The sequence below is a fragment of the Rhinoderma darwinii genome, chromosome 13, assembly GCF_050947455.1.
Source record: "Rhinoderma darwinii isolate aRhiDar2 chromosome 13, aRhiDar2.hap1, whole genome shotgun sequence".
Classification (NCBI taxonomy): domain Eukaryota; kingdom Metazoa; phylum Chordata; class Amphibia; order Anura; family Rhinodermatidae; genus Rhinoderma; species Rhinoderma darwinii.
The window spans coordinates 16,622,981-16,635,855 of NC_134699.1; the positions used below are offsets into that span (position 1 = coordinate 16,622,981).

The 12,875-nt window shown below is 40.7% G+C and overlaps 2 protein-coding genes across 9 annotated transcripts in view; one reads left to right on the top strand and one right to left on the bottom strand.

Annotated features, from left to right (window-relative positions):
* ACE (angiotensin I converting enzyme) overlaps positions 1–3,591 on the top strand; it is a 47,390-nt gene extending 43,799 nt beyond the window's left edge. The window contains exon 25 of the mRNA XM_075845046.1: positions 2,574–3,591. Coding sequence (XP_075701161.1) covers positions 2,574–2,596 — 23 coding nt within the window. The 3' untranslated portion in view covers positions 2,597–3,591. The remainder of the gene's footprint in view (positions 1–2,573) is intronic.
* Positions 1–12,875, bottom strand: part of CYB561 (cytochrome b561) — a 259,428-nt gene that overhangs the window by 159,334 nt on the left and 87,219 nt on the right. The gene's annotated exons all lie outside the window — the stretch shown is intronic.

Below are 12,875 nucleotides of genomic sequence, written 5' to 3' on the forward strand. Positions count from 1 at the left end.
TGTTTCTGTGAAGTGTTATATTTCCATGTGACATTCATAGTTCAGGTACACTGTTATTCCTGTGTTCATAAGGTTTTTCTTATCGGGGAATTCAGCAGATGGTGCTGCCCACCACTCTAAATGACAATACCCCCCCCCCCCCCAAAAAACAAAAAAAACACACAACACTTACAAAAATGTTTGTGGAAACTATTTAGAAGAGTATTGTGCTTAGAACTAGTGGTCTTGGCCAGTTCCTCAACAACAATTAAGTAATGTTCAAAGAGAAATAGTCAACCAGCCTAAAACCCTGCAGCAAGACTTGCCAAAACTAGTTCAAGGCAAAATTGGAGACGTTAACCATCACACTATTTTCTCAATATATTCTGTTCTAAGAGAAAATAAAATAGATAGTCCTGTGTCTAATACTAGACAATCAGTTGTATAAAATATTACACGTTCCCTTAGGTGTACCTGTTGGAAGGCAATTACAGGGGTTGTTGAGACTACAGTCAATGCAGCATCTCCTGATCAAACAAAGCTGAAAAAATGTTGACTATTTTTTACCAGACACTTCTATAGGATAAGGTGTTGTCTATAAGCTGCTGTTACCATGACTCGACACTGACCAAGTAGAAGATCTGCATTGAATTTTCTAAAAATTGCAGTCAAACACAGGATCCTATTGCTGCAGGGCAAGAGTACGAATCCCTGAGCCTCCATTCTTTCCAATGCCTCATATGGAAACATTGATGTTGCTGATAGTGACAGTAGTATGATTTTACTGTAACTCGATGGCAAGGACCCATCGTTGTGGAACCCCTAGCCAAACTAAACTTTAAACTGAACTTACTTTTTATACCAAAGTCTTCACCCGTCCTGATGAAGCTCCTGGTTGTCTAGTGTATCATTTACATCTGCCTCTTCCATCTTTGCTTACCCATGTTCTTTGCTTTATATTTTTAAATCTACAATATGGAGAGTACTTATTTCTTATCCTGTTGACAAATTACACCAAATTTACTACATGGTAAGTCTCAAGACTACGATAAATTGCAGTGTTCTTGCATGTGTGCGACAGAAAACTGGAGCAAATTGCCCTTTCTCTCTTCACAGTACAGGAAACCCAAGTGACAAGATAATGTATGAGCTGCGTTAAACTCTCAGAGCTAAGCTTCTGCGGAAAGTAATTATGTATATGTCTGGCTTCACACTCTTTTTATATACAGTATCTGCCCCATATACCATACAATGCTAACATTGCAATTCACACTACAACTCCATCTAAGGCCCCATGAACATGAATGTGCTTTTGCGGCCGCAATTCCCCCGAAAATCCACGGGAGAATTGCGGCCCTATTAATTTCTATGGGCCCATGCACACGACCGTGGTTTCCACGGTCCATGCCTGGACTGCAGAAAGAACGGACATGTCTTATTATGGCCGTGTTCTGCAGTCCAGGCCCATAGAAAATAATGGATGCGGCCATGTGCACGGCCCGTGATTTGTGGGCGACAATCTGTGGCCGGCCAACCCGCAAAACACGGCCGTGGACATGGCTACGGTTGTGTGCATGAGGTCTAACTTCCCTATTTCATAAACAAACTAGGAGTAATCTCAAAGAAAGCCACTAGACCTCGATTTTCATTTAAGAGCAAGCATAAAGTCAGATTTTTTTTTCTTCAGCTTGCCCTTCGGTATACACTACAGTTTTAAAACTCTGCTTCCTGACAATTTAGAATTTGGTTATTGCTTAGCATAAAGCACAATGCTCTGTAGAAACACTGAACACAAAGTGTTGCTCTGTACCTTGAAAGGCAAGAAATGCATGGATCTATCTAGATGGTGCTCTAACTCTGAGAACTGGAAAACGTCTGTTTGACCTGATCTAGCCTCCAGGTCATATTCAAAGGTACAGGAAGATCCTCTCTAGGGAGCAGTTTATAGGCTCCTTACTGTATAGTTCTTGTACAATAGTCATGAAGGTAACAAGCCGTAAATGACGGTTCTGCAGAATGAAGAAACGCATCTATTCTTTGCCACTATCGCTGTAGCCCTTAGGAATCATTACTGGCACATAATACAGGAGCAGGATGGACCACCAGCATAAAGAGGGGCATTTTGTTATGCCCGTGTTACCCTGCACCCCACCAACAACCAGTATTTGTGTTCCTTTATAAAACTTGCCTACAGCACCCTCTCAAAAAGTTAGTCCCATATAATTGCAAGACTTCCATCAGAGCTACGCTGGTGCCTGGATTCAGACAGTCTGAACTACGCACTTTATAAAATATACCTGCTCTGTGCACGAAGTCTTGAAAATCCAATTTGACCTGGATAAAGGGAGTATTTCACGGTAAGTAGCTGTTCTCTCTGTGTTTCCCAAGGTGTAATTCCTTATATTGGAATGATGATTGATTGAATGATATGGATAAGTGTGACGTCTATGGGGACAACTTAATTCTGCTCAGTGATTCGGATTATACATGTCAAATCAGAATAATTAAACAGCATGCTCATGTGAATACCATTAGTGAATTATACTGAAATTATGCAAACTAAGTGACAGGTCTTTGCTTATTTCATCCTGCAGAATGTTTCAAGAACAATATCTGATCACTGTTCCCATCCCAACCAAGATATTTGCTCCAAGAAGTCAAAATCACAGTCGTATAGTGGAGAAGAAAATCATCAGGGAGAAGCTTCTTGAGTAAAGGGTCCCTATGGATCGAGTTTTCCATTGCTCTTTAGTAACCAGGCTCCTATAACCACACGCAAATCTACAGGGAAAACTGATAAACCAGAATCTCTTGTCAGCTGTGGATGATTTACCCAAGCCCTTTGATACAGTTCACACAGATACAGTTGTGTGTTTGCTACTAATCTATCATTTTAGTTTATACTTTAACATTAATCCATTCACAGTGAAGCTAACAATCTGAACCTGTGATCCCACACAGACAGATGCAAAACCATATTCCTTGTAAATTCGGTTTGATATTTAATAATATATACCGCTTATATTCGGAATAGTATGTGTACACGATGAAAAAAAATGTTGGATCGCAAAAATATTCCACAGACTTTTTGTGGTTGTGAAATCGCAGGTGCATGAAACAGCTTGTACACGTACTATTTTATGCAACCTCCATAATCTTATCAGCAGTAACATGATGTGATCTAACACAACTGTTGAGTGTGACAATTGTGATTTGTAATATTGCCATGCCTGAAGCAGCCTAGAAAAACTACTGCAAGTAAACAAGCAATGCCCCCTTGCATTCATGGTCCCTGATCAAATATTGCTAAATGTATGGTGTTTTGTCCTTTCCTGTATCATTGCCTCCCATGAAAAAAAACAAAAAACAACACGCTTCTGCTTACTGCATGTAGCACTATACCTAAGCATTGGAAGTCCAATTTTATATCAAAGAGTAAAGAATGGCATTGGTGGAATATGAGGGATGTGCCTTGTTGCACAATGGTCCTCTTGGTATTTAAAGCTTCCAACACATTGCTCCGGTTCATACAACGTTAGCTGATGTGCGGATACTCAATAAAAATGTATACAACTATATTTAAATATAAAAGGTAGCATCTTGTGTTTTGCATTTGTAAGTATCATGCATCTTTTTTTATTATTGTGTGTGTGTATATATATATATATATATATATATATATATATAATGATATGCAATGGGGCTCCATACCGCATAGTACAGAAAAATTCAACACACTGTCTCCAGGAAAAAGTTCCTCACCATTATCATGGAGGTTAGATGTAATAGATGAAATATATCAGAACACACCTGGTGTTTCTACTGCAGGGTCTCCCAGCCTTCAAGCAAAGGATAAAAGCAGACAAACAGCGCAGACTGCAGCGTTGGATAAAATCTTTTGGTACTTTATTCCATATACTCAGTGACAAAGTAAAAAGCGCTCATAAATATTTAAAATCTCCACGTTGCACGTCAAGCCTCTCCTGGGTTTCACCTTGTCCAGCTTCTTCTGGTGTGTTCATCTACTACATCTAACCTCCTTGATATTGGTGATGAACTTCTCCTGCAGACAGTGTGTTGAAGTTTTATTTGGACTATACAGTGTGTAGCCCCCATTGCATATAATCTTTATATATGTATTTCTAAATAGATTGCTGGACTTTATCCACTGCAATTGGGTGCTCCACTGAATACCGAATAGTGCAAACCATATGTCAGTACAAATATATATCCAAAAGTCCAGAAGCACAGGCAACTTGTGGTTGCAGGCCCTGGGGAACAGATCCTCATCCCGTTTGTATAACCAAAGAGAAAGGCAGCACTCTGTAGTACAAGTGAAAAAATAAGGGGGTACTTTATTACCTTCGGTGCAACGTTTCAGCTCCCTGACAAAGGATCTAGAGCAAGGAGCTGAAACGCTGCACCGAGGTTAATCAAGTAAAAAAATAAGGGGGCACTTTAACTATGGAGTGCTGCGCATGTGTGTGTGCGCGCGCGCGTGTGTATGTATGTGTGTGGCAGAACAGATCCCTGGCTCCAATATGAATGTCTGTCTGTCTAGTATAGACAACTCGTGATGTCACCATTTTCAAGAAATGCCTCCAAAGAATAAAGACCACAACGGAGAGCTCCAAAGTGTTATTAATATTAACCCTTGTTATACTGATGAGGAAACACGCTTTCCTCTGGACATAATGGATGTTGTGGGAGAGAAAAGATCATCATCCCTGCATGTAACTCTGATATATTTGTTCATTAACCCCTTCCCGCTCAGCTCAGTACTGTTACGTCGCGCTGAGCACATTGTTCGCGCTCAGCTCAGTAATAGTACTGACCTGAGTAAACGCGGCGCCATTTAATCCCGGCGCGTGTTTCAGCTGTGATACCTGCTGTTCTCGACAGCAGGCTATCACAGCTCAATACTCCGGGACCAATTGCAGTGGTCCCACCCTGACGATCGCTGCTATTGGTTAGTCAGTGACTTCTAACCAATAGCAGCGATTGCATACATCATTTCCTGCCCCAGACCCCACATCCTGCCGCACCCACCCTGAACTTCTCTGTTGGCGTTGGACAGTTGTTCAGAGCGGTTGTGTCGGAGAATTGTGCTGCGAAAACTTGAGAAAAACTTACTAAAAGTTACTTTTTTGTACTTCCCACTTGCTCCATCCACTTCCCACACCAGTCCTCTTCCTTGTGTTCCCCTTGTCACCCCCGTTTTTGGTCAGTGATATATCACTGAACACTTCTTAGTCTTCAGGGCCACATTTTCTTGGTCCCTGTGGATTATTTTTTTTCTTTTTTTTTTCTCTATAAAATACAAAAACCAAAAAATTTAAATTTAAGTTAAAAAAAAAGTTAGTTTAGAAAATTATCATCTAGCTAGTTTAGTATTAGGGTTAGTTAGTGATAGGGAACCGTCAAAAAGCGTAGTGAGGTTTAGTGTCAGGGAATTTAGCGTCAGGAATCCATCACTGTAGTTAGTTTTAGCGTTAGGGATCTATCACTGTAGTTAGTTTTAGCGTTAGGGATCTATCACTGTAGTTCGCTTTAGTGTCAGGGAAGCTTGGAATAATCTAGTTAGGTTTAGTGTCAGGCACCCGTCACCGTAGTTAGGCTTAGTGTCAGGGAAGCTCGGAATAATCTAGTTAGCTTTAGTGTCAGGGAATCGTCGCCGTAGTTAGGCTTAGCGTTAGGGAAGTTAAAAAAAATCTAGTTAGGTTTAGTGTTAGGAACTCTCACCGCAGTTAGCTTTCGTGTCAGGGAAGTCCACTTGTTCTCTAAAAAAAAAAAGTTTTGTGTAGCATCCTATTGCTTTTAGTTAGGGATTTTTTTTTATTTGCTGAATACATAATACACGTGTCTAAGCACACAATTTACACGTGTAACACAAATAATAAAAGACGTCCCAAAGATGATTTTCTGCCGAAGAGGCCTATGCATTTCTTGCCTCCGACACAGACTCGTCGGATGATGAATCTCTTTTTTATTTGTCAACCTCCTCATCTAGTGATGAAGAGGAGGGACCACCTACGAGACGTCCCAGGACCACCACCACAGTTGAAACCCCGAGAGAAGTGACCCCGTCGCAGTTGAAGCCCCTGAGCGAAGTGACCCCATATGGACCCCCACACCAGACAATTATGAGCCCCAAATCCCCAAGTATACGGGCAGTCTGGGGATCAAATTTAACACGGCAGGGCTCAGTGAGATGGACTTTTTCAAGTTCTTTTTCACTGATGACTTTATAGAGCTAATGGTCTCCCAGACAAATTTATATGCCCAACAATATATTACCAAGAACACCACATCATTTTATGCCCAATCCCACAGGTGGACCCCTGTAGACGCAGCAGAGTTGGGCTAGTTCTGGGGGTCTTCACTTGAACATGGGGCTTCTGAAAAAGCCATCCATTAGGACCTACTGGAGCACCGACATCTTATACCACACCCTGATGTACCGCATGGCCATGTCCAGGATGCGTTATGAGGCAATACTTCGCTTCTTACATTATGCTGATAATGAGCAGTGCCCACCCCGAGATGACCGCAGTTTTGACCGTTTGTATAAACTGAGACCCCTATTAGACCATTTCAGCGCCCGGTTTGCCCAAGCATACACCCCCGAGAAGTGTATTTCTATTGATGAGTCCCTGGTACATTTTAAAGGGAGGGTTCAATTCCGCGAGTACCTGCCGAGTAAGAGGGCAAGGTATGGCGTGAAGATGTATAAGCTGTGCGAGAGTGCATCAGGGTATACTTACAAATTTAGGATATATGAAGGGGAGGACACCAGTCCAGTATTCAGCCCCCAGAATGCCCCCCCTTACTGGGAGTTAATGCAAAAATTGTGTGGGATTTGGTGCACCCACTGCTGGACCAGGGTTACCACCTCTACCTGGATAATGTTTATACCAGCGTCCCACTTTTCAAGTGCCTCGCTTCCAGAAGTACTGCGGCATGCGGCAAACACTCAGAAGGGGTGAAAGCAGGGCACAATCTAGCAGCAACATATTGTGTGTCAAGTACAAGACAAGAGAGATGTCCTTGTATTGACAACAATACATGGCCACACCAGTTCCCATGTACCTGTACGGGGTACCAGTACAGAGACCCCCAAACCAGATTACATCCTGGACTATAATAGGTACATGGGAGGGGTGGACTTGTCAGATCATGTCCTGAAACCCTACAGAGCCATAAGGAAAACAAGGGTGTGGTATCAGAAGCTGGTCGTGCAAATCATACAGATGGCATTGTACAATGCGTACGTGCTACATCGATGTGCAGGCCAAAGGGGAACATTCCTGGAATTTCAAGTGGTGGTTATCAAAAACCTAATCTTTAGGGACCAGGAAGGGGGGGCACCCAGTACTTCTGGAAGCGAGGCCACACGCATTGTACCAGGGCAAAACTTTCCAGAAGTTCCCCAAACTGGCAAGAAGGGAAAGAATCAAAAGAGGCAGAGAGTCTGCTCAAAGAGGGGGATAAGAAAGGACACAATATACCAATGTAACACGTGTCCCGAAAAGCCAGGGCTCTGTAATGAAAGAGTCTTTTAAAATTTATCATACATCCCTTGATTTTTAATTTACCCCAGTTTTATTTACCCTGATGCACTCCGCACAGCTTATCCCCCTCATCTTTCCCTTCTGAGCCCTGCTCTGTGCCCAGGCAGCTGATAACAGCCCCATGTAGGGTATTGCCGTACCCAGGAGAACCCGAATTACAATTTATGGGTTGTGTATATCTCCGGTGGTGCATGCCGGCCACAATACATTGGACACTGAAATGGCATATATATATATATATATAAAATTCCAAATCTCACACTGCACCATCTGCTGCGCAATACATTTTAGACAATACCTGTGGGCTCAAAATGCTCACTACACCTCTAGATGAATGCCTTAAGGGGTTTAGATTTTAAAATCGGGTCACTTCTTGGGGGTTTTAACTGTATTGGTACCTCAGGGGCTTCTGCATTCATGACTTAGCACCAGAATAGCTCCAATAGGCCAAATAGTGGTCCTTCCCTTCTAAGCCCTGCCGTGTGCCCAGGTAGAGGATAACAGCCACATGTAGGGTATTGCTGTACCCACGAGAACCCACATTACAATTTATGGGGTGTATATCTCCGGTGGCGCATGCTGGGCGCAATATATTGGACACTGAAATGGCATAGATAGATATATATATATATAGAAAATTGCAAATCTCATGCTGCACCATCTGCTGCGCATTACCTTTTAGACAATACCTGTGGGATCAAAATGCTCACTACACCTCTAGATGAATGCCTTAAGGGGTGTAGACTTTTTCCATTGCTTTGATACCTCTGGGACTCTGCAAATGCGACATGGCACCCAAAAACCAATCCAGCAGAATCTGGATTCCAAAGAACACATAGCGCTCCTTTCCTTCTGAGCCCTCCCATGGGCCCAAACGGCAGTTTATCACCACAAATGGGGTATTGCCGCACTCAGGACAAATTGGGAAACAAAATGGGGTGTTTTATTCCTTGTGAAAATAAGAAATTTTGAGCCAAAACAATATAGTATTGGAAAAAAATATTATTTTTTTTAATTCACAGCCCAATTCAAATAAATTCTGTGAAAAAAACTGTGGGGTCTAAATGGTCACAACACCCATAAATGAATTCGTTGAGGGGTGTAGTTTCCAAAATGGGGTCACTTCTAGTGGGTTTCCATTGCTTTGATACCTCTGGGGCTCTGCAAATGCGACATGGCACCCGAAAACAAATCCAGCAAAATCTGGATTCCAAAGAACACATAGCGCTTCTTTCCTTCTGAGCCCTCCCATGGGCTCAAACGGCAGTTTATCACCACAAATGGGTTATTGCCACACTCAGGACAAATTGGGCACCAAAATGGGGTGTTTTATTCCTTGTGAAAATAAGAAATTTTGAGCCAAAACGACATATTATTGGAAAAAATTACATTTTTATTAATTCACCGCCCAATTCAAATAAATTCTGTGAAAAAACTGTGGGGTCTAAATGGTAACAACAACCATAAATGAATTCCTTGAATGGTGCAGTTTCCAAAATGGGGTCACTATTGGGGGATACCAACTGTTTTGGCACCTCAACACCTCTTCAAACCTGGCATGCTGCCTAAAATATATTCTAATATAAAAGAGGCAAAATGCACTAGGTGCTTCTTTGCTTCTGGGGCTTGTGTTTTAGTCCACGAGCACACTAGATCCACATGTGGGACATTTCTAATAACTGCAGAATCTGGACAATACATATTTAGTAGAGTTTCTCTGGTAAAACCTTTTGTGTTACAGAAAACAATTGAATAAAATTGAAATTCAGCAAGAAAAATTTAATTTGCAAATTTCACCTCCACTTAATTCCTGTGAAATCCTCAAGGGTTAAAAAAAACTTTCTAAATGCTGTTTTGAATACTTTGAGGGGTCTCGTTTTTAAAATGGTGTTTTATGGGGGTTTCTAATACATAGGCCCCTCAAAGTCACTTCAGAACTGAACAGGTTCTTTAAAAAAAAGGCTTTTTAAATTTTCTTAAAAATATCAGAAATTGCTGTTTATGTTCTAAGCCTTGTAACGTCCAAGAAAAATAAAAGAATGTTCAAAAAACGATGCCAATCTAAAGTAGACATATAGGAAATGTGAACTAGTGACTATTTTGGGTGGTTTAACCGTCTGTTTTACAAGCAGATGCATTTAAATTCAGAAAAATGCTATTTTTTAAAAATTTTCTCTAAATTTAGCAATTTTTCACAAATAAACACTGAATATATCGACCAAATTTTAGCCCTAACATAAAGCCCAATGTCTCACGAGAAAACAGTCTCAGAATCGCTTGGATAAGTTTACGTATTCCGACGTTATTACCAAATAAAGTGAAATATGTCAGATTTCAAAAATGGGCTCTGAGCCTTAAGGCCCAAACTAGGCTGCGTCCTTAATGGGTTAAATTACATAATGACCCTAAACTGTAACTTTATTTAAATAATCCACCTAGTCCTTTAATTAATTTGGTTGCCTACCTTAGAGGCTTCTCCAGCTTTGCTACATCTTTCCTAGACATGGATACCATTTAAGAGATTCTGATGTCTACGGGTAGGTGCACGTGCGATGGAAAAAATTACACTGAAGGTGGGAAAAATCTGCTGTGAAAATCCACAGCGTAAATTGTTATGCTGTGGATTTTAAAATCTGAACCGCTGGTAAATTTTTGCGCTAAAAAAATTCTGCAGGATTTGGATGAGGTTTGTTCAAATTCTCAACCATATGGCAGCAACCTATTTCTCTCTTCCCATTGATATAAACATGCATGTTTATGGTGGAGTTGGGATAGAATAGCAGGGAAAAGGATCACTTGTAAATATTTAGATCATTGAAGACCTGCATCACCTGCAGTGTATACATGAATCATGTGAAGCGTGCATGGCTTCAGTGCAGAGATTAGACACGAAAAAACGAGCCAGAGTGGAATATTCACCTTCCAAGTGTTACAATGAACCTCTGTAGAGTGACCTGATAATATGGTTGACTGTTCATTAGAGTCTATTTATAAAGCATTACTAAAGAGTTATATAACCACACAATGTCTCATAAGCTATAATTAGATGTTTCAATCTAGACTTCACTATATATGGGTGCTTTAACCCTTCAGGAACCAAGCACAATTTTTTTAGTGTATCCAAAGAATGCTTAAAACTACACTTATTACTCAACGACTACAATACTCCTACAATCATGAACATTTTGCACGTTAAAGAATGTTTTTTGGGCCTCATGCATAAAAACTATTCTAAGACAAACTCTTACCTAAAGTGATTAATCAGCTCACCTCTTACATTTTAAAATAAACTTTTGGAAGATTAAAGTTAGAATCGTATTGATTGCTATGGGCAACACTTGCATACTTTTCATACATTAACCTCTTTCTCTCCTTCATAGAAAGAGATCAGAAGGAAAAACACAAATCTTGGGGAAAATATATCAACACGTCAGTCTTAAACTAACATATGTCGGCAGAAAATGCGCCAAATATATTAAGAAGCGCACGCCTCTTAATATATTTGGCGTATCTTTAACTATCCATGTGACAGAAATACAAATCTACGCTTGCTATAAGCAGGTGTAGATTTGTGCCATATCTTATGCCAGTTTCTGGCATAAATCTGTTGATATATTTCACCCATGTGTCTTTTGTGCCTCCTCCTTCAGCCTTTACTTGGGATATCATGGAAATATAATTGCAAAATGAACAATACCTGTAAATGAAAACCAGATTGTGGAGATCACATTCAATAGCGTTTTTTTAGGGTTGTTATTTCAGACAACCGTTTTCTGAACAAATTGTCTATCAAGGACGTTCGTTGTTTTGTATGACCACGCCATAAGTTAAAACGGCAAATCACTGATCGTTCGTTTCATCCATACAAAATCTCTTGCGTATGGTCAGTAGTGTAATATACAGAAAAAGAAAAGAAGCAGTTGCGATAATTGTGTACAATGTCATATGGTGAACAATACAGGAGTCATAACTGATGGGATATCCAAGTCGATTAAAGGATTAGCCCAATATTGGAATTTACCTCTTAACTCCAGTCATTCATAGATTACTTGTTAATCCCGAATTCAATGCAAGTTCAAATATTAAAGATTTATATGGTAGCTGTATATTGGGATCGGTAGTCACTGTCCAGGGTGCAGAAACAGTTACTGCCGATCGCTTAACTCTTTCAGCACCCTGGACAGTGACTATTTACTGACGTCTCCTAGCAACGCTCCCGTAATTCCGGGAGCCCCATTGACTTCCTCAGTCTGGCTGTAGACCTAGAAATACCTAGGTCCAGCCAGAATGAAGAAATGTCATGTCAAAAAAGCAAGACGCATCCGCAGCACACATAACATGTGCATGACAGCTGCGGACTTCATTGCGGAATTTAGAATCTCCATTGAAGTCAATGGAGAAATTCCGCCATGAGTCCGCAACCAGTCCGCCACTGCTCCGCAACAGACAGAGCATGCTGCGGACAACAAATTCCGCTCCGCAGCCTATGCTCCGCAGCGGAATTTTACGCATCGTCTAAACGAACACTTCTAAATTTAAGTGGAAGTCAATGGAGAAACGGCTCCGCTGCGGATTAACGCTGCGGAGTGTCCGCAGCGGAATTCAAGTGAAATTCCGCCACGTGTGAACCCAGCCTAAAAGTTACATTTTAAACTAAACTCTAGTCCTATTCCAGTGATTTAACTATTTTACCTTAGAAGCATTTTGCGAGAAGTTATAGATGTGGAGGAGAAGGGGAATTCATCCACATCAATCAGCAATAGGGTTAGACCTGAAGTCATCTTAACTGGTTACTGAAAAACCGAGGAGCACAGAGCACAAATTTTACATCTGGTCATTTTTCCCAATACGTATATAATCACCTTTCATCTTTGATGAACCTACACTAATATATCAGGTAACCGTATGAGCAGAAATTACAGAGATACAGTATAGCCGCATAATTCTTGGCACCACACTAGGGATGCATTTAAAAGCTTTTATTTAATCCACTTGCAATGGGATTACGTTCTTAGACATTGTAATTAGACCTTGTATAGCAAGTTTGACAAGGTTGCATAGACTTCTATGGGTTGCGTATTACAGCTCCTTACAACTCGCAGCTTGTAATACAGCATGAGGCCCTTAGTTTTTACTTTTTTTATGATCCACTCCTGGTTTTGGCTAGAACAAACCTATGCAAATCCTGCCTTATATTTCCCTTTTTAAATCCAATTCTTTTGGATACATAAAAATGCCTCAAAATCTGCACTGTATGAACAAGGCTTAGTAAATTTCACCATTCAAGGTATCCTTTTTGCACCATTTTTGACACCGCACAATAAA